This window comes from Dreissena polymorpha, chromosome 3 (assembly GCF_020536995.1).
Source record: "Dreissena polymorpha isolate Duluth1 chromosome 3, UMN_Dpol_1.0, whole genome shotgun sequence".
NCBI classification, from domain to species: domain Eukaryota; kingdom Metazoa; phylum Mollusca; class Bivalvia; order Myida; family Dreissenidae; genus Dreissena; species Dreissena polymorpha.
Genome location: NC_068357.1, coordinates 24,428,358 through 24,455,797, shown reverse-complemented (window position 1 = coordinate 24,455,797; position 27,440 = coordinate 24,428,358). Strand labels below are relative to the sequence as shown.

Here is a 27,440-nt window from a genome sequence, read left to right as displayed (position 1 = left end):
TGAATTGTGATACACATGGAAAAACTGGGATTTTTGGGAAATGATTTCCATTTACGTGTATTGGTGTTTTCCAACAAATATTTCAATACTTGAGAATGTACAATACATTTTGTTGATTATTTTTAGAAGGAGCTCAAAGCCAGTATGAAGCCTACAATTACCTGTTGTCAAGGAAGCCATAGTTTTAATCAACCTACGTAATTTAGTTTGTTTCAACTCTGATGGAAATTCCTTCATTTGTCAAGTTTGCTAACTGATAGCCTTTAAAGAGTTATAAAAGAAATAAGCAAGCAGTACACAAGAAAAGATCAAAGCGGCTTTTGCAAAATAATTTGTATGCATTATAAGCATTAATGTGTTTCCAGCTAGAAAACTCTGCATGCATATTGTAGAGGCTTTATTTAAGTTTAAAAGTAGGCAGATAAAGTTATTTCCAAAAAAGGTGGCAGGAGTAATTTAATTGTATTCATGCTAAAGCTTCCCATATTATATGTTGTTGTTCATATTTTGGTCAAACTAGTAGGATGATTTGCTTTCCCCTGCAGGGGTCTTATTTAATGGTGGACACATTTATAGTTTTTTGTGTCAGTCAGAAATTTTTTGCCATGTTGCAACTGTAACACTTCGGCACATTTGTTTTATTGACAAACATTTTCAAAATGAATAATGGTAATTATTTAGGTTTGTAAATAAGTCAATACACATGAACCTAATTTTTCCTGTGTTCCACATAATGAAGACACGCAAATTCTACCATACATCATATATCAATTATACAGTGATATTGATTGGCTTCTTCTAGATAGGCTGGGGTAACATTGGATCAATACATTACAATCAGAAATACAGTCTTATGTAATGATGCTGCTCTTCTTTGTATGGCTTATGTGCATTTTTAAGTAAGGTCCGTATCATTCCTTGGCTTAATAAGGGCAAATTTTTGGTATTTAACTTTTGGTATTGTTTTAATAATGATGCTGCTCTTCTTTGTATGGCTTATGTGCATTTTTAAGTAAGGTCCGTGTCATTCCTTGGCTTAATAAGGGCAAATTTTTGGTATTTAACTTTCGGTATTGTTTTAATAATTTATTGATTTTGTCATTTAATCTTTTTTTTTTATAGTTTAAAGGATCTTATTATGTAGACATGTTCATAAGGGGGGGGGGGGGGGGGCAGCTTTGCAAGAACCAATTATGAGGATTATCCCAAATGTTATTGGTATGTAGGAAGTGTGCTTCAACACTTACCACAATCACCCAAAAGTTTTGAAGTCACAACATGCTTCCAGTGTGCTAAGCTGCATGCTAGAGTAACATCTTGGTATTAAGAGTATTTTATTGTTACAGTTTAAACTTTTATTTCACACACCTTATAATCATAATAAAAAGTTGCAGGAAAATAAATTGTCATGTATAACTTTAGTCAAAATCTTAAGACAATAGTGGCAATCATCACATCTCAATTTAAAAGTGATCCAATAACACATTAGGTTTCTTCACAGACTACCATTAAATTACAAGTTCTTAAAATTTAGAGACACGTTGTCAATAGATTCAATATTCCAAATCATTTTATTTCTGTAACTGGGCAAGTTACTACATTAGTAGTAATTAAGGTTTTGTTGTCTTTAAGGCATTAAATACGGTGCAATAACATTGGGGCCTACTTTCACACTTCTTAAGCAGGAGCATCATACTGTAGATAATTGAATTGTGAAATGACACTTATGAACAAGTCATGAATTTTCATAAACAATCAAGAGTACACTTTAACAATATTTGTTTCTTATTTACATCAAACAGTAGTTCCTTAAATGATACAAACAAAAAACTCCAAATGCATAAAAAGGAACTTCCTGTTTCCCGATTTCTTTCAAGGATCTCTTCATAAACTATTTGTTGAAGTCTTCGTCTATTACAGGTATTCATGCCAATGTACCAACATAATGCCAAGTGACTTCCAATATTCCTCTGCTAAGTGTTTTGACCTAAATCAGTATGTTGAACACATGAACGTGCTGCTATATGTCACCAAATTAAGTTCAAATAGGTTGAATTCAGATTAATTGTAAATGTCCCAAAATTTACACTCATTTATCTTTGGTGAAAATCAGAATGACCAAAAAATTGGATTACATGTACTTAGAAAAATTAATTGGGCAAAAAAAACAGGGTGTCCATAAACTTCAAAAATCTTATCATAGTTACGGTACTTGAATGTTTATAAATAGTTTCTGTGACATTTTCAGTGTTTTACTTTATTGGGAATTCTATGAGAGCATGTATACACAGGTTGTAAAGTAGTGAATCATGTCATAGTACTCAGTACAATGAGTGAGTCAGGGAATTATCATAAAGTGACTAATGCTATGGTCTGCCTTGCATTTTGTATTACCTCTGATTCAGAGGATTTGAAAGAGACTGCTTAATTGATTTTATTGGATTGGCTGTATAATTGAAACATTTTAACTGAATGCACTAGTGAGAATACCTCTTGCATATTATTTTGTGAACACCTGTATTTCTCATTTTGAAAGTAAATTTACCTAAACCTGGTTTCCAATGATCTGGGTTTGTGTATTTGTAATTTGATTGATCAGAACAATTGAAAGGGGCCTTTTCACGTTTTGGTAAATTGACAAAATTAAAAGTTGTTTCAGATACGTGAATACCTGTTTTAGCTATGATATTTGTGAGGAAACAGTTATACTGAATATTTACCATGCTCTAATATAGCCATTATATGCATCTTTTGACGATTTAAAAACCTGAACATAATTAAGCGTTGCAATGCGAAACAATAGAATAATTTGAAGAGTTCTGTTGTCGTTTTATTTTGTGAAACTATGAGGATTGCTTAATATATAAAATATCAATAAAATCATTCAGGGTATGAGCCCGGATGGCCGAGTGGTCTAATGGACAACTTTTTACTCCAGGAACCCAGGGGTCATTGGTTCGAGCCCTGTTGAGGGTTACTTTTTTTCTTTTAAATTTTATTCTTGATTTTTTACTGGAGATTTTTATATCCAATGTTTAAATTTATCAATATAAAGCATTCAATGACAAACTTCAATACATGCTAAAATCTGTGAAAAGGCCCCTTTAAATGCCATTTTGCAAATCAAGATAGTGTTTGATTGGGTTTTAGTTCATGAACATTATGACTGGTATCTAATATCTTTAATCAGCTCAAGGTACACTATTGCACAGTGCTCCAAATAACATTTTCGTGATATTAACTCTTTCAGTGCTGGAACCGAATTTTGAAGGCCTTTGCCAACAGTTTGGATCCAGATGAGAACGTGGCGTCTCATCAGGATCCAAACTGTTTGCTATTCTGATAGTATTCTTGAAAAAAAATCGAAGAAAATGCTAATGTTAGAAATTCAGCGGACGACATTTTAGCAGACGACAAATTTCCCAGCATGCAAAGGGTTAACTTGTTTCTTACTGGTATTGTCAGTATATAAGGTGAACAAGTCTTGGAAATGCCTGTAGCACCACCTTAACTAGGGATAGCAAAATCAATTATATGTATTGCCATTCTTGTCCCAGATCAATTATATTAAGAAGTGGAGCTTTACATGTACCAGAATATATTAAGAAAATCACCATGCAGCAGACAGCATTTGGAGAGTTCAGTGTGTAATTGGTATATATCTGCTCAAAACACTGCTATAGATACATGTATGATAGTTTCAGGCTAAATGTCTTATTTGATTTAATAATCAAATTGTGTTAAAAGCTAAAAAGGCAATAACAGATTTTTCTTCTTCTGTTTAAAAAGATGATTTATAGTGAGATGAATAATAATTAATGCTGATCGAGTATCTATTTTGGTTCAGTATTATTCAATTCACCTCGCTCAAATCTTGAGTGTGATGCTGTCAGCTGACAACTGAAATGGAGGAAACATTATATTTTTTTTATATAATATGAGGCCAATATTATTGTTTTTATTTTCAGCACATGGTGGACAATCACAGGCCAGTACGGAAACATCCTGCCCATCGACTGGTCCCAGTCTTATGCAAGGAAGCTGCAGGAAAAGGCTCTTAATCTTGGAGAAAGACGGGTAACCTATAGCATCATAGTGTATAGTAACCTATAGCATCATTTAGCTGATTTGGGATGTAGAGAAAAGCTTTGAATACAGATTAGTTACTTTATGCATTTGAGGTAATTTTAAGACAAACAAACAAATGTAATGGCAGTTATTTTTTGCTTGACGTGGATCAAGCAGGTTCAATCCTGTTTATTGAAGCATATGCCCCCCCCCCCGATAGTGCAGATTGCAAAATTCAAAAGTCTTATTGAAAGTTATGTTGGTCCTAACATATATTGCAGAAGATTGGTTAAGATGGTACTTATTTATCTATTGTCACCATGATTCAAGTTTAGCAGTTGTAAACTGATTAATTGCTTTGATCCTGGGCTGAGCTTGCCCAGGAAAAGTTCATGTACCGTATTTTCCTTTGTATATTGAGCAACCATGTTTAGCGCGCAGGCTGTTTTATTAATGCAAAAATGGAAAAAAAAAATTTAAAGGCAATAAAACCACCAAAATGGACCGAAAATGGCCACCATTTTACTATTTCGCAATCCAATAATCCCAGGCATTGGAAAGCTTAATTAAGCATTCAAAATAAGAAGCGTCATTATGATTAGAAGCATGGGTTGCATAGTACTATACTTTTCTGACAATTTTGTAATTTTCTAGCAAGAGGTTAACAGTCCACGTGCATTTCGTGTCAAATGTGAGAAAATAGGAATTCATGTACATCGTGTCATTCTTCCTCGGGGAAAGCATGGGCTTTTAATTTGAATGCTGAATAAAAACTTCGTGGCGCATGGGAGACAGGGCTACAGTTGTTGAGATATGTCAGTATTGACGTAAAACTGTGAATCTATTATGTTGGACAAGTTGGGTTATCGTTTGTCGCACTACACAGGCGTGAATGTGATGAACAATGAAGGCGCAAAACAACCTGGACCAAACTGGAAAACATCTGGAATAAAAAAAAATGAATTTTTGCAATTTAGCAGCCAGGATAGCGTTGTATCAATGTATAACGCGCACAAACTTTTTTATTTGAAATTTGGAGGTAAAAAACGCGCGCTATACAAGGGAAAATACGGTAGATTACTTGACCGCTATGATATGACTGTTCTACTATATGAGTCCCGTTCTGGGAAAACTGGGCATATGGATGAAATTGTCATCACATACACATACACAGGCTAATCAGGGTGAGCACTTTTTGTCTTCACTGGATTTTCGTTTAGAAGAGATTTCCCTAAAAATCAAAATCAATAAACACGTTAAGTATCGTCCCTGATTAGCCTATGCAGACTACTAATCAGTTTTTTGCACACATGCATTCAGCCCAGTTTTCACATAACAAGGCTCATAAGCAAATTACATATATCCAAAGTTAACCAGCCAATCTCTGTACAGAGCCCTGAGCCTCAGAACCTGGACCTGTCGGAGGATGAGGAGCTGACCGTCGCCATGGACTACCACTCGATGATCATCCGAAGTCATCACCATGACGACAGTGAGCACATCGTCACTGCCGATGAAGTCATCAGCGAGCTAGAGATCATGATGGAGGTACGATTTGTAACATGTTGGGTCAAGGTCACTGTTATTAAAATAAATTTTTCGCTCAATTACTTGAATAAGGATTGAGAATCAGTGAGCATGAGATAATAAAGCAGGTACAACACAGATCTGGGCTTCTCAGTATTACTGATTACTGTGCTGAGCTGACATCGTATTGAGCATTTATTGGCTACCAGGGTTCGACATTAACTTTTTTTACAGCCAGACCATCGGACCAGCTCCTCTTAATATGCACTAGCCCGAATCTGATGTCTACTAGACCATAAATGACATAGCAAATAAACACAATTGTGCCGTGTCACTGTTTAATCAGGTTTTATCAGTAAAAAATTAGTAACAAAAGAAAGTTATTTTGATGCACAGAGTAAAAAATAAAATAAAACTATTTAACAACATAAATTGTTTGTTATAATTTCACTGTTTATCACCAGTTAAAACAAATGATGTCTGTACAGCAGGTGAAATTTATTCAACGTCATCAAATTCTGGCCTCCTTGTCTGCTGTGCTCCATGCAACCACAGCTCCAAGGCCCCTTTTCCATCATAATCTGTGTCAGTTTTACCGTCGGATTCTTCTTTATTAATTATTTGTCGGACGAAAATCCAATCTTGAACAAAGCCATTCTCTAAATTACATTCTCTCGTCTGCTACACCAAAATGTTTACATTGATGATACCGATTTTTGATAGAAGTCGTAAAAACATGATGTAAGGTTCTTAGACACTGCAGAAAATCATTAATATTCATGACAACTTGACCAATGGAAACAAGCAATTTCTGCGGGAAGCTCTCCTTCGCGTCTAAAATAGCGATGAATCATGTGAATGTTCCCCGTTTATTTATATACGCTAGTTTTGTTCTGATGTAAATAACGGTTACGAGAGTTATTTTACACATAAAGAGAAAAAGGTTTTCGGTTAGTTATAGTTATATGAATCAGTATAGATTTTTTATGTACAACCAGTCAGACAAGCTAGCCCACAGTTTTACTAGCCCGACCACCGATCTTACTAGACAATGTCTGTCGGATGTGCCTTAGTGTCGAACCCTGGCTACTGTTTCATCGACTGACCACTCTCATGATGTTGTTTTGCCAATATCCTGATAATCAATGTATTGTGATGGGTTTTAGCATAATAAGATATTTGTTTGGACAAAGCATATGAACAAAAAGACATTGATTGTTTAATAAAATATGTTATTTATATCATATGCTCTACAGTAGAATATAGAATTTTATTGTTGAAATAAAACTGGCCAAAGTGAAAAATATTATATTGTTTGCCATATTTCATTAACACAATATTGTAGGAAATGATTTATTGAGTGATTTTTATTATGCCCCCTCTTCGAAGAAGAGGGGGTATATTGCTTTGCACATGTTGGTCGGTATGTCGGTCCGTCCACCAGGTGGTTTCCGGATGATAACTCAAGAACACTTGGGCCAAGGATTATGAAACTTAATTGGAACATTGATTATGATTTGCAGATGACCCCTATTGATATTGAGGTCACTAGGTCAAAGGTCAAGGTCACGGTGACCCGAAATAGTAAAATGGTTTCCGGATGATAACTCAAGAACGCTTAGGCCTAGGATCATGAAACTTGATAGGTAGATTGATCATGACTTGCAGATGACCCCTATTGATTTTCAGGTCACTAGGTCAAAGGTCAAGGTCACAATGACTTGAAATAGTAAAATGGTTTCTGGATGTTAACTCAAGAAGGCTTATGCCTAGGATCATGAAACTTGATAGGTAAATTGATCATGACTTGCAGTTGACCCCTATTGATTTTCAGGTCACTATATCAAAGGTCAAGGTCACGGTGACCTGAAATAGTAAAATGGCTTCCGGATGATAACTCAAGAACGCTAATGGCTACGATCATGAAACTTCATAGGTACATTGATCATGACTCGCAGATGACCCCTATTGATTTTCAGGTCACTAGGTCAAAGGTCAAGGTCATGGTGACCCGAAATAGTAAAATGGTTTCCGGATGATAACTGAAGAACGCTTATTCCTAGGATCATGAAACTTGATAGGTAGATTGATCATGACTCGCAGATGACCCCTATTGATTTTCAGGTCACTAGGTCAAAGGTCAAGGTCACGGTGTACGGAAATAGTAAAATGGTTTCATTGGATAACTTAAGAACGCTTATGGCTAGGATCATGAAACTTCATGGGTACATTGATCATGACTGGCAGATGACCCCTATTGATTTTCAGGTCACTAGGTCAAAGGTCAAGGTCATTGTGACAAAAAACATATTCACACAATGGCTGTCACTACAAAGGAGAGCTCATATGGGGGGCATGCATGTTTTACAAACAGCCCTTGTTTACTTATTAAACATATGCAAAATAAAAAAGACAAGCCAACCAGTTAACAATAGATAAATAAGTTATTACCTTTTCATTAGAGAAGATGCCATCAGCATATGTGCTAAAGTTAGTGGGCATTTTTTTAGCATTCAAAGAAAAATGTATTCTGATTAACAAGGAGACCAGATAGTGTCCAAATCTTTCTAAAAGAATTATTGGACTAATCACATTTATCATTTCCAGGACAGTGGAAATGAACGCAGTGAATCGGAGGAACCGGAGTATCCCACGATGCCTGGTTCCCCGTACACCAAACTAAAAGAGACACTCGTTCAGCTGCCCAAGTATTCAGTGGAAGGTAGGACACCCTGGGGTGGGACTAACAGATGTTTGTAGTTACTGTGAAACCATTATTAATCGTCAGGCATTAATTTTCATAAATTTCGTTAGTCGACCGATCGGCGAATTTAAGATCCTAACGAACAATCATGCTCTATGTTTGAACAAAAACAAACACTAAGTTGAACAATATTTTAAAACTTAGCCGTAGACATGATGCATTAAATTCCAACATAATCCATGCACACATTCACTGCTGTTACGTCATCAAGATTAATCTGGTTTTGACACAAAGGGATGTAGATTACACAAGGTACTTAACTGACACGTTACATTTCTTTAAAACGCGTGTGCAGTACAGCTGTATCGAATGCGTCGACTTCGTTTATGTAGAATGGTAATGAATTAGCGCTAATTGTTTATAACTTTATTACCCATTAGGTGCATTGTGATTTTCAGGGGTGTTGCATATTAGCCATCACGCAGCGAATGCCGATGAAAGACAATAAACCAAATGAAAAGATGACGATGTGTGATCAACATGCGTATTTATCACAAATTGATAAAGAATATTTTAATTGCTGTTTGTTGTTTGATTGTTTGCGTTTAACCACACTTATTACTATTTTATATGTATCAATTTATTTATTTTTAAATTATTGACATTATTGATTTATATACCGGTAGTTTACTTTTGGCAATTATAATAATAGAATAAGACTAATTGGCAATTGGCTTCGTTGTTACAAACACTCGTTAACGGTTATTCGATCCCACTTGTCCGCTACTCATAACAATGAACGTGTGAATGGCATACATTAAGAGAGTCCATTACTGTCCCTTGATAACAAAAGACTAGTTAATTGGCATGTGACAAACAAGCCCCACCTCCTGCAATGATTCTCAAGTGTGTTCCCGCATTCGTACCACGATTTTCGCAACTGCGATTGATCGCGAATATGTATTACACACAAATCGGATATTGACTGATGCATATTTTTAAAAATCATAATCAGAAATCGGCGAATTTAAGTGCTGACGAAATCGTCATTTTTATAAAAATGACGAAATTTTGTGCTGTCGAAAATAAATGGTTTCACAGTAACCCTTTTCCAACTCAGAATCAAAGAAACAATGGCTTTATGCAACCAGCCTAAAACCAGAACAGCCTGCGAGTGACTTGCAGTCTGTTCACGTCTTATGCTGTTTGCTTCTCATCAGTAACTTAGGGTTGGAAATGAAGCCTTTGAAACTTAAATCTAGTAAGAAAGGTCTTAAATTTAAGTACATTTTCTTATGGAGTTCAAACACGTCAAATTGGTCATCTGTGTGGTAAAAGGTTTAGTTATACCCCCACAAAGAGGGGGGAGTATATTGAAGTCATCCTGTCAGTGGGTAAAATTTGAAAGTGGATTTGTTGGAGTCACTTTATCTGTTGGTCTGTTAGTCTGGATAAGTTTGTGTCGCCAACTCATTCCATATTTTTCTAGCTATTAAAACTATTCTTCAAACAAGTCATCACCATTAAGTGTAGATGTGGGAGACACTTTTCATCCCAGTGATCCATACAACCCTGATTTTCATGCTCTTTAAGAAAGCTGACACAGCAGTTTCGTACAAAACACTAGTTGAGTTTAAAAGTATTACACTCTGCTTTATTATGTCAAAAGCAAGGGCACATACATTTTACAGAGCAGGCAAAATAAAAAGATCAAAGTGCATATGAAACAAGTATTTTTATTTCAGACTAATGTAAGTTGTGTTTAGAATAAACAAGGGCTGTTTGTAAAACATGCATGCCCCCCCCCCCCATATGGGCTGTCAGTTGTAGTGGCAGCCATTGTGTGAATCCGTTTTCTGTCACTGTGACCTTGACCTTTGACCTAGTGACCTGAAAATCAATAAGGTTATCTGCCAGTCATTATCAATGTACCTATGTAGTAAGATTATCCTAGACCTAATTATTCTTGAGCTATCATCAGGAAACCATTTTACTGTTTCAAGTCACTGTGACCTTGACCTTTGACCTAGTGACCTGAAAATTATTAGGTGTCATCTGCCAGTCATGATCAATGAACCTATGAATTTTCATGACCCTAGACATAGGCATTCTTGAGTTATCATCCGGAAATCGTTTTACTATTTCGAGTCACTGTGACCTTGACCTTTGACCTAGTAACCTGAAAATCAAAAGGGGTAATCTGCGAGTCATGATCAATGTACCTATGAAGTTTCATGATCCTAGGCGTAAGCGTTCTTGAGTTATCATCCGGAAACAATTTTACTGGTTCGAGTCACCTTGACCTTGACCTTTGACCTAGTGACCTGAAAATCAAAAGGGGTCATCTGCCAGTCATGATCAATATACCTATGAAGTTTCATGATTCTAGAAGTAAGCGTTCTTGAGTAATCATCCGGAAACCATTTTACTGGTTCGAGTCACCGTGACCTTGACCTTTTACCTAGTGACCTGAAAATCAATAGGGGTCATCTGCGAGTCATGATCAATGTACCTATGAAGTTTCATGATCCTAGGCGTAAGTGTTCTTGAGTTATCATCCGGAAACCATCTGGTGGACGGACCGACCGACTGACAGACCGACGGACATGAGCAAAACAATATACCCCCTCTTCTTCAAAGGGGGGCATAAAAATGTTCAAAGCCTACGGTTAATTAAACACTATCATGTTATCGCCTTTTGTCCGTCGTCCGTTGTGCGTCGTCAACATTTGCCTTGTTCACTCTCTAGAGGCCACATTTATTATCCAATCATTATGAAATTTGGTCAGAAGATTAATCTTAATGATATCTCAGATGAGTTCGAAAATGGTAACGTTTGCTTGAAAAACATGGCTGCCAAGGAGCGGGTCATTTTTCCTTATATGGCTTTAGTAATGTCCGATCTTCATGAAACTTGGTCAGAAGATTCATCCCGATAATATCTTGGATGAGTTCAAAAATGATGCCGGTTGGTTGAAAAACATGGCTGCCAGGGGCGGGGCATTTTTCCTTATATGGCTATAGTAAAACCTTGTTAACACTCTAGAGGCCACATTTATTTTCCGATCTTCGTGAAACTTGGTCAGAATATTTGTACCAATAATATCTTTTTATCTCAGGTGAGCAACTTTGGGCCTTTCAGGCCCTCTTGTTCTAGTATAATGACTTTTTGGCTAAGTTGTAATTTCTTGTGTAAATCTGTACTTATTGTTTTGTCACATTTGTTATCAGTTTGTAGCAAATTTATCTATAATGGGAACTATTACTGATAAGCCATCTTTGAGAAATTCCCTGCAGAAATTGATCATTGCAGTGTGTAACTTTTTACCACTCAGCTTTCTTAGCCAGGTAGTGTCTGATACAGTTAGAAAGCCAGCATGAGTTGCCCTGAACAAATTGATAATGACCACAGACTGACAGAATCATGATTCCTAGGTACTTAATTACCCTCTCACTGTGCTCTATGCCAGATGTTAATATCAGTGGTCAGTAATACAAGCTAGTTGAAGTGTTCGATATATTTTATTTCACAAAAGGAGTATTAAATGCATGTTTTTAACAATTAACAAAAAATATGTAATTTAAATGGGAACTTCATATCAAAACAAGATTCCATAATAATTCACTTTATATAATCATATTTAAGATATGTTAACACGTATCAAATGGATACTCTATGAAAACAATAAAGAAATAATTTCAATTATAAGTTTCTGGAGATAGAAATCAGAATCAGAATAACCTTCAAAGTCAAGATTTACCTTTCTTATTTGCAGAGTTCATTTATCAAGATTTAATCATTTTCAGGCTTTATGTATTAAAACGATGTCAGAAAATTGAAAATAAAACGGTAATAAATGAAACACAATATTAATGAAATAAAATATAAAATCGATACATTTTTATATTATTAAATTGTTTAGTGTAAAACAGCCTACTGTTGAATAATATGTTTATAAAATTGTATTTAAGTAAACGGCAATACCTTTAGTTAATTGAATTACAACCAATCAGCGGTGTCATTCTGACCAGAAATAAGCGTTTGTCGAATAAAAATTTCCGCATTACAAAAGTGCTCACAAAGTAACATAACCCGTAACCATCCCCGTGACCGGTTCATTTGCGTAAGCAAACGAGACCGCAATACCACACCTGGGTATGACAGTTGAGTTCGAAAATGGTTTGGATCGGTAAAAAAACATGGCCGCCAGGGGGGGGGGGTCTTTTTCCTTATATTTATATAGTAAAAAAGCTTGTGAACACTCTAGAAGTCACATTTTTTGCCTAATCATCATGAAATTTTGTCAAAACATAAGCTATGTGGAGGTGTCGGACGAGTTGAAAATGGTCGTGATAAGTGGAAAAACATGGGCACCAGGTGGTGGGGCAGTTTTCTTTATATGTATAAAGTAAAAACATGTGAACAGTCTAGAAGACACATTATCTTCATGAACTTTGGACATATCTTGGAAGAGTTCAAAAATGGTTCAGGTCTGTTAAAAAAAACATGGCCGCCAGGGGGCCATTTGTTGTTCATTCTTCATGAAACTTGGTTAGAACATTATTGTGTTTCATTGATATCTTGGGCTGCAAAGAACAGGTCATTTCTTTTTATGTCAGGTGAGCGACTTTGGGCTTTCAGGCCCTCTTGTTTTCAATAGTGTTTAGTTCTTGATAAGTTTATGTATGGTATTTGGGTAAGATTTCATATTCCTGTTAATATAATGTCAAAATGTTCTATATTTCAGACATGAAGGAGATGTCTAATACAGCAATCAATGAAATACTAAGTGACTATGAACTCACTATTAAAGAGTTATCAGAAACCTTAGTGCAAGAACTAGCGCTTCGAGATGAGCTGGAATATGACAAAGAACTCAAGAATCAGTTCATTTCTCTACTGCTGAATATCCAAAAGAAACGTCGCGAAGCAAACGTGGATAAAAAGAAGCGCAAGAGTAAAACAGGCGTGAATAACTCTCCTGTAGCCAGTGGCAACAACAACAACAGCCCTGTGTTGGATGGACCTAGTGTGGTGAGTTACTGGTGTACCTTTTACTCCATTACCACTCAGATATGCACTTTTACCCCTTTGTAGTCTATTAGATAATGAAATTAAATTGTAGACCTTTCTTACTGGATTCATGTTTTGAAAACTTATATACCGGTAGTGATGAGCAGCAAACAGCATAAAACCCGAACTTTGAGTTACGTGCATGCTGTTCTGGTTTTATGCTTATTGCATACAGCAATTTTCACTTCACTTCGGAGTGGTAAAGGATTAAAACCAGCAGTACATTTAATAGGATAATTTAATTGGCTTGCTAGCTCAATTGGTAGAGCACTGGACAACAAAGCGCGAGTCGCAGGGTCGTTTTCCGGCCCATCTTCATAATTTTTGCCAGGATTGGAAGAAATCATGTATACGACCATTCTTCCCTAACCTCTGATTCTAATAATTTGTCAGTGAATTTGCATAAGTAACTAACCATTATGATATGGCTGAAATTCTGTTGAAAAATGACCTTAATAATCATTCAGTTTATCTAAATTTACCCTCATTTATATTGGCAATCTTACTTTCAAATCCCATTTGAAGACTTAAATCGAAGATATCAGTTTTGCATCATTCACCTTGTTTTAATTTTGATTGTGTTGCAAAAGATGATGTAGGATGCCCCTTGGAATTTTTCACTGTTGGCACAAGCTTATCGCAGATGACACTCTCTGACTACAGTGGATAAATGTTTAGAAAAGGTTTCCTTGACAAGAAAATGCCAATAAATCAATAAATGCTGAAGGTGTATCCCTGTTAATCCTTTTCCGATTTGATGAAGATGTATGAAGCCCTGTATTCTTGCAAACATCATTCAGATCTTGTTGAACAGTCAATTAAGTTGTAGTTAAGTTCATATGACCATGGATATGAGCTCTTGAAAAACATGGCATCATGCATGTGCGTAAAGTGTCCTTCAAGATTAACCTGTGCAGTATGCACAGGCTACCGGTAATCAGGGATGACACTTTCTGCCAGAACTTGATTTTCAATAATAAGAGACTTCCTGTAAATGTAAAATTGGGACTGCACAGGCTTATCTTGGACGATAGTTAACACTAATGCATTAAGCCCCATTTTGTTTTCTGCTTCAGTTCCTGAGCACAGTGATCCCCTACCACCCAAAACAGGGACCCCCGATATCAGAGCAGCTGCAGATCTACATTAAAAGTACAAACTTTTCAACTTCAGTTTTACCCTTTTAATTAAAGTTTTCCAAAAGCTTTACAGGTGCATGTATAGAATTGAGACACTCTTGAGTCTGTATCCAGGGAACAACCTGTACTTGGTGTCTATGGAAATCTCTAAAGATTTGAATATCAATAAATTCTGACATGCACTTCTGTTAATTACAGAACTTTCATAAAGTATCATCCTTGTAAAGATGCGCCAGGTTTCAGCTACATATTACAAGTAACTACACAGATGCAAATAGATATGCCGTAATTATTCACTCAACCAATAAATTGATTAAACTGTGTAATGTGCCTGCAAAGGAAGTGGATGTTGGTGTATTTCATCTGATGAAATGTGATCATAATTTCAGATAAAGGGTACACAGACTACACTAGAACAGTTGACTTTAAAAGCTTAGTAGCTGTTTTTCCTCACTATAGTATATTATAGTTTGGTTATTGATTTGCAACTATAAGAAAACCTCCCTGTGTGAGGTTGGAACCCGAGATCTCTCATTTATATAAGGGACATGATATCATTATCTCTGTCCTCTATCTATTTCATAATATGAAATCTACTGGTTATAATTGATCTGTACCATTTTATGAAATATGCCTTAGTTGATTTTGGGGAAAAAAAATCACCAAATGCAATGAATTATGTATAAAACTGCCACACATTTTTTTTAAAGCATGATTTGAAGAAAACAAAAGCTGCATGTAGCTTAAAGGAAATGGCCCAGATAAAATACTACCATATTTGTGAAAATATGTGTGTGTTCTTGAATGTATGCATGTTCAGGTTTTAAATGTAATTCTTAAACAAAGATTGGTCACACCAGTGATAAGTCAAAAGAAATTCAGAAAATGGATTGTAAAACGCCATTACATCAAACACGTCAAATTGCTTTTTATTTTCCAGTTTTGCAAGCAATCAATGAGGACAGCCCTACTGTTCCCTCTCTATTGACAGACTATATTCTGAAAGGTATGTGCTATAAGGATTGTTGAAAGAATTAATGGTATATAACAATGGCAATTTAAAAAAACATAATTGTATTATTATATCTCTGGATTTTAAAATTGGTTAGAAATTATAACCATTTTTGTAATTTTAACTTAATTTTTAGAAATGACACTGCTAATGTGACAAGGAATTTGATAACAGTTTTGCAATTACGGAAAGCTTGGGATTAACTATTACCATTGGCAACAACATGCCCAGGGTGTGGTTTTGTGACCTGTTGTCTGTCATTCGTCCTGTATCGTCTGTTCTGTGTCGTCAACATTCACCTTTTTATCCCCCGCCATTGGCGGAGGGATATTGTTTTGGCGTTGTCCGTCCGTCCTATTGTCCTTCCGTCTGGCACTTTTGTGTCCGGAGCCATATCTTGGAAGTGCTTTTATGGATTTCATTGTAACTTAGTATGAGTATATATATGGATAAGAGGATGATGCACGCCAAATGGCATGGTACGCCATCTGTTAATAACGGAGTTATGGCCTATTGTATCTTGAAAAAATGCTTTTTTTGTGTCCGGAGCCATATCTTGGAAGTGCTTTGGCGGATTTCATTGAAACTTGGTATGAGTATTTATTATATACCTGTTTAATGCTTTTTACAAAATACAGGTTGTATCAATCGTTGAAATAAAAAATCCTGTATTATGCTACTCGCTGTTTCCAATTCCGTATAACCATACTAGCCGGACTACTTCGACCCATTTAATGACGTCATATTACGCGCACCGAAAATAGAAATATTTATATTACGAAATATATTACGAATGAATCGTGTGACGTCATTTTTGTGACGAAACACAATGGTTTTAGGCCTATCTAAACTCTGGAATTTATTGACATGACGGACGTGGTGTTTTTTAACAGTAAACTATTTGTTAAAAACATAGAACGAATTCAAAACGTATTTTGGAGTGTGTGTTTATCATGCATAAATGTATATTTCAATAGGAATACAATAAAATAGTGTGGTTTAAACTTAGTTTCGATAAAGACATGGAAGATAGAAGTGGAAGTGCATATCGTTTCAACGTTTTTGTTATAAACATAGGATTAAAATTTAAAGTTGTCAACTTAATTGTTATAAACATTGGATTAATGATGGCATTAAGGTAGGCGTGTCGGAAACCTGTGTTTTCCCGGTTCAAATGTTTACACATTAATTTACATAAACTGTATTCATACGCGTCTTAAATAAACTCTGGCGTACCGTTTTAGCCATTGTTTTGTCAGTTTTGTTAAAGTAAAAAGTATCATGGTAAGCTATTGTGATCGCCTTTTGTCCATCGTGCGTTGTGCGTCGTCAACATTTACCTTGTTAACACTCTAGAGGCCACATTTATTGTCCAATCTTCATGAAACTTACTCAGAACATGTGTCCCAATAATATCTTGGACGAGTTCGAAAATGGTTCCGGTTGATTGAAAAACATGGCCGCCAGGGGGCGTGGCAGTTTGCTATAGTAAAACCTTGTTAACACTCTAGAAGTCACATTTATTGTTCGATCTTCATGAAACTTTGTCAGAACATGTGTCCCAATAATATCTTGGACGAGTTCGAAAATTGTTCTGGTTGGTTGAAAAACATGGCCGCCAGGGGGCGTGGCAGTTTTCCTTATATGGCTATAGTAAAACCTTGTTAACACTCTAGAAGTCACATTTTTAGTCCAATCTTCATGAATTTTTGTCAGAACATGTGTGCCAATAATATCTTGGACGAGTTCGAAAATGGTTCTGGTTGGTTGAAAAACATGGCCACCAGGAGGCTTGGCAGTTTTCCTTATATGGCTATCAGGGATCATATTTTCCAGCAACATCAATCGGTCTGGATATAAATGGGGAAAAAGCATCCGAAAATTTATGTCCGAAATCATGACAAATTACGTTAACATATATACCATTGATTTTGCCATTCATGAAGGTGGTGTAATAAATGTACAAGTAAACTTCCCTTATGCATTTTTTTTAACGGAACATACGAGTTTTCTCAACTGGTTTTATCATTTGCTATTTCATTGTTGTTTCATGTGCTGTTTTATCAGACTTTTTTCCTCGTCGTCAATATTATTAATCCGTGTAAGTCTATACCAATAATTTAAATCGTTGTCGACTCGATAATAGCTTACAAACATGCACTGAACCAAACAAATGTCCGTGCGTAGTTTGGCTACTGACAATAACAAACCAAATAATTAAGAAATAATTTGTGTACGTTACAGTTTGTTGTCAAATAACCCACGGCCGATAGTTTAGATGCATAGGGATTAAATCACGAGAGCGAAGCATTTGAAACCACGCATCTAATTTTCCGGTCGTGAATTATTCAACAACAAACTATAAAGTACACAAATTATTTCGATTCTATAACGGTTTTACTAAAGATTTATACAATTTTGTTATTTTTCTTGTGTACTATTTTATGTGAAGTTCCGCCCATAAAAATAACTTTCGGCTGTTCTGTCGATCAGATCCGCGACTTTCATTAACCAGGTTTTCCGAAGGAAAAAACTGGTTATTAGATTGGCGAATGCGGGCGGGCTGGCTGGCGGGCTGGCGGGCGGGCGGAACAAGCTTGTCCGGGCCATAACTATGTCGTTCATTGTCAGATTTTAAAATCATTTGGCACATTTGTTCACCATCATTGGACAGTGTGTCGCGCGAAATAATTACGTCAATATCTCCAAGGTCAAGGTCACACTTTGAGTTCAAAGGTCAAAAATGGCCATAAATGAGCTTGTCCTGGCCATAACTATGTCATTCATTGTGAGATTTTAAAATCATTGGCACATTTTTTCACCATCATGGGACGGTGTGTCGCACGAAAGAATCACGTCAATATCTCCAATGTCAAGGTCGCCACGACTAAAAATAGATTTTTTTTTAAAACAAACTTACAAAGGGGGTTAATTTTGTTTGTTCATTTCAAAAGTTCAGTTTGAGTTTTCTCCCTTTATCATATTTTTTTTTCACAATGAAAACCTAGTTTTGTGACAATTTTGTCCCTTGTTCATATTTATATTACCGGATTATTACGCTGGTGGCAAATGTATCGGCACACTTTATTTAGTTACAGCGCGTGCTTTTAGACGCGTCTTTTCGGATGCGTCTTTAATCTGCTGTTCACAAGTTTTTTAATCTTGGTATGACGTGCAATAAACCGGTCATGACCGGTTTAGAGACTGCAGCGAATTGTTTATTACACATAATCGAGATAAGAATGTCATTAGGGTGTGTTGGCATGTACACTGTGTAATCGATTTCATGACATGGGAATTTTAGCAAACAGATTGGGACCGACTGTTTGGAATTTTCAATCGGTCTTTCATGACCCCAATCGGTCTAGAACCGACAAAACCGAAAAAAATATGATCCCTGATGGCTATAGTAAAACCTTGTTAACACTCTAGAAGTCACATTTTTAGTCCAATCTTCATGAAACTTGGTCAAAACATGTGTCCCAATAATATCTTGGAAGAGTTCGAAAATGGTTCCAGTTGAATGAAAAACATGCCCGCCATGGTGCGGGGCAGTTTTCCTTATATGGCTTTACTGAAAGGTAAAACCTTGTTAACACTTTAGAAGTCACATTTGTGGTCCAATGCTCATGAAACTTGGTCAGAATATTTGAACTAATAATATCTGGGCTAAGTTCAAAAATATGTTGAGATCAGTTAAAAAACATGGCCGCAAGGGGGCTTGGCATTTTTCCTTAAATGGCTATTTACTACAAAACCTTGTTAACACTCTAGAAGTCACATTTATTATCCAATCTTTATGAAACTTGATCTGAACATTTGTTCTAACAATAGCTTGAGTGAGTTTGAAAATGTTTATGGTTTGTTGAAAAACATGGCCGCCGGGGGGGGGGGGCAGTTGTCCTGATATGGCTTTAGTGAAAACTTGTTGACACTATATTAGCCACATTTATTTGCCAATCTTCATGAAACTTGGTCAGAACATTTGTCCCAATGAAATTTTGCCAGAGATTGAAGCTGGGTCATATGAGCTCAAAAACTAGGTCACAAGGTCAAATATAAAAAAAAAACATGTTAAAAGTCACTTTTTTGGTCCAAAATAATCTTCATGAATCAGCTTGCATTTTTTTCAGAATAGTCTAGTTCCTTTGGCTTTCAGGTGAGCGCCTTAGGGCCTGATGGCCCTCTTGTTTTTCTAATTGTAAACTAATATCTGGACCGAGATCAAAGTCAGATGAGAAACATGGCCACCAGTTTGCAGGGCAATTTTACTCATATGGCTTTGGTGAAACATTGTGGACACTCAAGAAGTCACATTTGTTTAATGATATCTCTCAGCCATTAATGATTTTATAAAAATTCGGGTAAAAAGCATTGTCAGAATCAACATAATGCTAGCACACTTAAGCTGTCTTCAGTAACCTTGGATTTTAAGAGCTCTTGTTGTATCACAGGACTCCCAAGTATGACATGTACATGTTGTTCAAAATTTACAATATTGATATGTTGGGAAAAAAAATCATACATCAGAAAACATGACAGCTGTAAAATAATATCTAAACTTAATAGTACAAATTAAGTTTAAGAAGTTAATGAGAGCCCTGATTAATGTGTTACATCCGCTTTCTTGTATTTTATTGTTGATATCCTTATTTTGCAGTGTTGTGTCCGACCTAATTGAGGCAACACAGAGGCCCAGCCGAAATCTATGGAAACGTGCAATAAACTCTGACGCCCAACATAGCTATGATAGTGTGGACAGTATATCTCAAGCTGATAATCTACAGTTGGGCTAGCTGAAGTATTTATTTATTCTGATCTTCATACAGCATGTAGTGGATTTTTTTGTGTATGGATAAACCTACATATAATAATGACGTCATTTTGTTTCGATTTAAATTGAGTTGTGAAACTGTAGCATTGAAAGTTGTTGTGTAACATGCATTACCTAATTTGATTAGACTGACATTTTCCTTATAAACCCAAGGATGTTTTAATCTAGTGTTTAGAAGAGAAAAAGAGGGTTCTGTTTAATGCTGCATAGACTATGATGTTACAAGCCAGATTTGTGTAAGTTTGATTTGCAAACAAAGCTGTTCTTGAAAATCATTATAACGGCTACATTGGTCGAAATAAAGTCAGGGCTCGACAGTAACATTAGGTCTGTTCAAGACAAAAAATGGTCTGCTAGTCCGACCGGACATTTATGAACAAAATTTGATGTTTAAATTATAATGATAAAACACCAAGTATTCAGGTACACACTTTACTTAGCTTTTAACAAGAGATTATAATGGTATAGTTTAATTCACAAAACTGTTGCAGTTAGTTCTGTAATATTTTATTCAACAATGTCATTCTTACTTGCAGTTTATTTAAGTCAGATATTTTAAATGCATTCTGAACAGTTGAAACACATTCTAAAGTGCTAGTCAATTTTGTTTGTTCATAAATGAATAAAAAATGTATGCACGATAATTTGCAGTTTAACTGTTACTGCTGCTGTACGAATTGTAACATTATTGGGATTTTAATTGAGTGAACTGAGAATGGACAATATCAGTTATTTTGTTTTTTGGATTTATATTTACTGCATTAAAAGATTAAGGGACACCATAAAAATACACTCTTCTAGTGTATACTGCTATTTTGCTTTTATGTATATGTTGATAAATAAAAGGAAAATTGCATTGTATATTTAGTTACATGATAAGATCAGGACAAGTCACTTTTTTGTTAGGACAAGTGTAATTTGATGTCTCTTGTCCGGTTGAAAAAGTGGATAATAAAGTACAGTTTCTCTAGTGTCAGGTGTCTGTTTGATATATCTTATGTTTTGTAATTATTTAAGAGCTGATCCTCTATGTATATTTCAAGGTAATTCAAGAAATGTTCAGTTTCTTATAAATCAAGTCATATTATTAAGATTTTTATTTCACCATGTTCGACAAGAAATTCTATCCAAAATGGATTTTTTATTCAAATGTTTTTGCGATGAAAGTTATTGGTTTATTTTGTGCAATATACAATTGTTCTTATTTTAATGAATTAAACTCTGTTTTCAAGTTTAAAGTGTACATACATGTAAATTGATTTTATAATAGCTTTACATATGTACAACATGTGATGAATGTTTTTACATTGTTTTGTTGTTATAACCTTTTCAATTTTACTAGCGCAGATTGTTATGTAGTGGCCATGGTACCTCCTTTGGTAATGCTTCTGTGATTTCTAAGTTTTAAAATCAATTTGAATGTTAAACATGTAATAGTTTGTCTTTTATCTGTATGATTATTGAAATCATCTAGATGGATTGGTAAGTAAATTGAACTTTCCTCCAATCTGTCATTCTGAATGTTCACTTGTTTTACAGTTGACCCTTTCAGTGCGGGAACCGAATTTTAAAGGCCTTTGCAAACAGTTTGGAACCAGATGAGACGCCACAGAACGTGGCGTCTCATCAGGATCCAAACTGTTTGCTATTCTGATAGTATTCTTTGAATAAAATCAAAGAAAATGCTAATTTTAGAAATTCAGCAGACGACATTTAAGCAGACGACAAATTTCCCAGCATGCAAAGGGTTAACTATCCCCAGGGGAGGGTATTCACATGATAGTCAGATGGCGACGTCCATGCCGAGGCAGGTATTTTTTTGCCGTTTTATACCTTTTATTACTTGTATTTATTTTTAAATTCCACTCACTTTCCAGCCCGGAAGTAAAATCGAGATATACCGAATTTTATTATGAAATAAACGCTTATCACCTTTATACTTGTATGGCTGGAAATTGAGCGTCATTTAAAAATTAAACAATAGTAATAAAATGGCGAAAACTAACTGTCTCAGCATGGACGTGGCCATCTTGACTATCACGTGATTACTATCTCTGTATCCCTGTTCTATGGTCAGCAAAATTTGCGTGATGTAACACAAGTTTTCACTGGTTAACCCATTTATGCCTAGCGTCTAGAAAAAATGCCTGGGCAAACAGCGTAGACCAAGATGAGACGCTGCATGATGCGGCGTCTCATCAGGGTCTGCGCTGTTTGCTTAAAGGAATTTCTGTAAGAAAAACAAAAGTTTTCACTGGTTAACTCTGCCAGTGCTGGAACCGAATTTTGAAGGCCTTTGCAAACAGTTTGGATCCAGATGAGAACGTGGCGTCTCATCAGGATCCAAACTGTTTAATATTCTGATAGTATTCTTTGGAAAAAAAATCGAACAAAATGCTAAATTTTATAAATTCAGCAGACGACATTTTAGCAGACGAAAAAATTTCCAGCATGCAAAGGGTTAAAAATTTTACTAGCAAGGTTTGTGAAACATGCATCCCCCACCCACCAACTTGCATGACACTTGACATTGATTTTCCCCCACAGTAAAAAATTCACTAGCAATAAAAATATTATGTAAATCAAAATGGCTTGAACACAGTGTAAGACAATTTACTGTTATTGCTTGAATGCTTTAATGTTTAGTGATGGTAGTGCCATGTTATTAATAATTAAGGATTACTGTGTCCAATTTTCAGATAGTGTTTCATCATAATTGTAAGTAAACTTAATGGAATGTTAGTGTGGGTATTAAAGGTACTAAACTAATTATTGTTCATGTGTATAATGTTACCTACTCAAACTAATTATGGGTATTATTCATATATATAATGTTACAAGCCCCTGTGACCTTAACCTTTTGCCTGTTGACCTAAAAATCAAAAAGGGTCTTTCTTCCCATGCCAATTTTCAAGATGGTAGGTCTAAGTCAAGAGTTATCAAAATATCTTGCAAAAAAATGTTCTTTGGACTTACCATCAGACTGACATGTTAGGTGCAAACCAGAATATAGTATCCCTCTCCCTAGTAGTTGCATGTCATCTACATTGCATGCACTTGAAATCTGATTAATTTATTTTGCTTCTTTTGATATACAGAGATTAAGACTTGTGTCTTCTTTATTTCAAATGTACTATATTATAGTGAGAAATGTCCGAGTACTGTTGGTTGAAGCAGCAATGAATGTGACCTAGTTATTGCCTTTAATGTACATGTATATGACTGTGTACTTATTGTTGCAAGTATGACAGAAGTATGAAGTGAATTTCAGCTTGAAAATTAAGTTTTTTTCCTGTAGATTTTCATCAGCCAAGATTCCTGTGAGGCACTTTTGACAAATTTGATCTTTCAGAAAGTTACTCTGGTAGTGTTTATCAAATTTATTATTTGATACCTTATATACTACATGTATATAGTTGCTTTTTTAAGCATCTGATTTGGATCTGAACAAAATATTTGAATCAAAAGCGGTGCATATTTATTTTTACACTGTTAATGTTATACACACCATTTAATAAATACTGGAAATGTTTTGCCAATATGTTGTTTGTATGTTGTTTTAACATGTAATGGTCATAACAATACTTGATGAATAGGTGGAACAAGAGATGTGTTTGCTTTGAAGCCATAAATTTGACCTTGACCTTAAGCCACTCAAAATGTGCAGCTCCATGAGATACACATGCATGCCAAATATCAAGTTGCTATCTTCAATATTCAAAAAGTTATGACCAAACATTAACGAAGGTTAAAGTTTTAGGAACGAAAAATACAATATTTGACCTTGAAGGATGACCTTGACCTTGGACTTTTCACCACTCAAAATGTGCAGCTCCATGAGATACACATGCATGCCAAATATGAAGTTGCTATCTTCAATATTGCAAAAAATATAAAAGTTTTACCAAGGTTAAAGTTTTGTGACACACACATACAATGACAGACAGACCAAAAACAATATACCCCCGATATTTCGATCCGGGGGCATAAAAAATAATCCATGTATTGAACCTATAATTTATATTTCCTTATTATGTTATGCAATCACAATTGATCTTGGTTGTATATTGCTTACAATGGAAGGTTGTATATTCAGTTTTGCTGTGAATTGTATACTACCACTGTGTGCGAAAGTATGGAATATATAGTCTGCTTAGATTGAAAATTGTATGTTCTAATAGTATTATGTACACGTTAAAAGAAATGTAAGACTCTATTAATTTTCTGTACAAACATATGAAAGCCCCTATTGCATACACATTTTTAAAAACATTTTTTGTAATAATGTTATTGTGAATACATAAAGTTAATTTGCTTTATGAAAGTTGGTCTTGCTTGACGGAAAGTTATTTCATAGTATTTAATAACAAAGAGGAATCTTGCGTAGTAATTATATATATATATATATTATGCACGTCTTTTTTGTAAAAAATAAATGCTTGTAAGATCATAAAATCAAAACAATTAGTTTAGGCAGTATCAGTTTTTCTTATGATTAATGGTATCGGTATATAGAAAGATTCAATGTCCAGGGGTCTCGAGAGTGGGCGAAATGGGCGATTTCTTCGCCTAATTAATCTTCACTTCACAAATTAATTTCATGAAGGCGAAGTGACTTCTCCTCCTTTTAATGATTTACCTTGTGCCAGACAGTGACCAATTAAAATCAATTTGATGTGGAGAATTGGACACAGGAGGATTCTCAGTCATTAATGCCCCATGTACAGGTCATGCAAAGTTGAACATTCAAAAGAACAGTCTGGAGCTATTACACTTCTTGAAATTGTAAATAGATGATGCCTTGATTTAATTATTGACTTCTGCTGGCTACCAATAACTATGATTCAGCAATGTTAAATGGCCCATTACAACAATACTAAGGAATGATCAAATGGGAATATGTAACCTAGCATTGGCAATAAATATGGGGCTCATTTACAGGTCAGATTTGGAATCTCTGCTGTAAAATGAGTTTTTAAATGAATTTTAATTTAAAACAAATATTTGTAACAAAATAACAATTTGATTTTATGTTGAATTGCTTAAAATTAACAAGGAAGTAAAAAAATTCTGAACATTACTGGCTTGTTACAGTTGAAGTGTATTTGATACACCTGTTCAGTAAAAAAAGTAATTTAATGTACAATCATAATCAACAATCAACGAGAAATAAGGAAAATGTTGGTTTTATACACTTAATATGTCTTATTGTAATTAAAACAAGTGAAGAGTTGATTGAAAGCTGAACAGAAACCACTTATCCGTTAAGTTGCTGCAAAATATACGTAAAACTAAGATCTATGACGCAAATGTACCATTTCTCCCAAATATGTTACCAATTCTCCCTATTTCGGATTTAGGGAGAAGTGACTTCTCCATAAATTTTGAGTCTAGCTAGACCCCTGATGTCACTTTCATGTTTGAATTTATGCCTACATGTGAAATTCATATCGAAACATGTCGTCTTCAACAAATTATGAGAATCTAGGTCTACTGACATTATAAATGTTGATTCTTAATCCATTGGCCTAACCACTGAGCACTGTTTTATATCAAGTAATTGTTAGTTAATAACTATTTTAACAACACAATAGGTGTTAAGCTCTAACAAAAATAGAAGTTATATGTACATATAGTCACTATAGTCAATATGTATCTCATATTTTCATGAAGTTTTTCTTCTATTTAACTTCTTTATCTTTCATTATTTATGGTAATATGAGATGTATTTGAAGTGACATTTTTCATTAATTTTTATACATTTTCATGTAAATCATTTGATCTTCAATGCTTTCAATGCAATTATGTTTTCAACACGAGTATCTAATCCCATATTCGTCGTCATGAATTGTGCCAATATTCATTTACTGATAAATGTGTAAGGTAGATGTTTTAAATGAGTTTTGCTATGATAAACAGCGCTTGAGAAGATATACAAAGTTTCTGTATCATATAGTATACATTTTTATGCTGAAGAGAATGTGTCGTATTTTAATGTGCTTTATATGTTTGTGCAATTTTATGATTCACACACTGAACAGAGCATACGAAATGTCATGGTTGCATAAAATATATATACTTATATGAATATGTGGTAATTGTAAATTGAATTACCTAGCATGGTTGACCATGTCATGCCATTACCTTGAAAATACATATTTCCTCACCAGTCATCTAACTTAACCCAATCCAATGAAATAATCATAACTACAAACTTCAAATGTTTTTTGGTTCAGTAGGTTTCAAACACATTGTTCAAGAATGCAATATGATTGTCTTTTTTATGAACTGGAATGAATGCTTTTCCACTGAACAAGCACCGCAATTGTGAAGAATCGCAGTTTCTTTACATTTGATTCTGTCCTAATTTTGTGCCACTATAGAGCCTTTTGTATGGTAGAATATTTCATGCTCGTGTATTTAACCAATGATTTTTGTACTTACACTTGTGTCTGCTTGTTTTTGAATAAAAAAGACCTAAAATGTGGTGTTCATAATTTTAATAAACTGAATATTCACTTTTTGTATTATCCCTCCTGCAACAAAGTAAATGTTGGGTGTACTGGATGCCTTTCAAATTTTATGAAGAGGTTCTCCTTGACTTCATTAGCAACCATTACATTCTTTAATTCTGTATCCTCGTATTTATTCACGAGTTTATAAACACTTGCAAACAAAGCAGGAGGAAGATTATGTATAGGAACACCTTTTGTTCAAATATCTGGCCCATCACCCAAACCATTTTTGTGTTTTCTCCATTTGTCCTATAACCTTTGAAGGATTTCCATGAAACTTGCCCCAAACGTTTAGGTCATCGAGACATGCACAAGGTTGGAATCTGTCATACCTGTTCACGGTAATACTTGGTTAATTTGTGTACTACATTCTGATGTGTAATCCATTCCTATGCCATATTTAACAAGAAACCGGTGGAGACGGGTGATGCTCCCCAAAGTTTTTTTGGTCACAATATTGCACTATATATTCAGATAAATGGAAATGTCTTGAGGCACAGTAGTTGGGGGGACAAGAATTTTTTATTAGAAAATTTAGAAAATTTCAAAGGGCCATAACTCTGTGAA

At 35.0% G+C, this 27,440-nt stretch overlaps 1 protein-coding gene and 1 long non-coding RNA gene across 5 annotated transcripts in view; one reads left to right on the top strand and one right to left on the bottom strand.

Moving 5' to 3' along the window:
• Positions 1-10,575, bottom strand: part of LOC127873318 (uncharacterized) — a 36,100-nt gene extending 25,525 nt beyond the window's left edge. Inside the window, exon 1 of the long non-coding RNA XR_008046107.1 lies at positions 10,522-10,575. This is a non-coding gene — a long non-coding RNA (uncharacterized LOC127873318). The remainder of the gene's footprint in view (positions 1-10,521) is intronic.
• Positions 1-26,841, top strand: part of LOC127873315 (fasciculation and elongation protein zeta-2-like) — a 37,976-nt gene extending 11,135 nt beyond the window's left edge. For all 4 annotated transcript variants that reach the window (XM_052417121.1, XM_052417119.1, XM_052417122.1 and 1 more), the window contains 7 exons: positions 3,969-4,077; positions 5,461-5,616; positions 8,203-8,317; positions 13,048-13,334; positions 14,450-14,525; positions 15,453-15,518; positions 20,185-26,841. In XM_052417121.1, coding sequence (XP_052273081.1) covers positions 3,969-4,077; positions 5,461-5,616; positions 8,203-8,317; positions 13,048-13,334; positions 14,450-14,525; positions 15,453-15,518; positions 20,185-20,201 — 826 coding nt within the window. In that variant the 3' untranslated portion in view covers positions 20,202-26,841. The remainder of the gene's footprint in view (positions 1-3,968; positions 4,078-5,460; positions 5,617-8,202; positions 8,318-13,047; positions 13,335-14,449; positions 14,526-15,452; positions 15,519-20,184) is intronic.
• Positions 26,842-27,440: the final 599 nt, after the last annotated feature.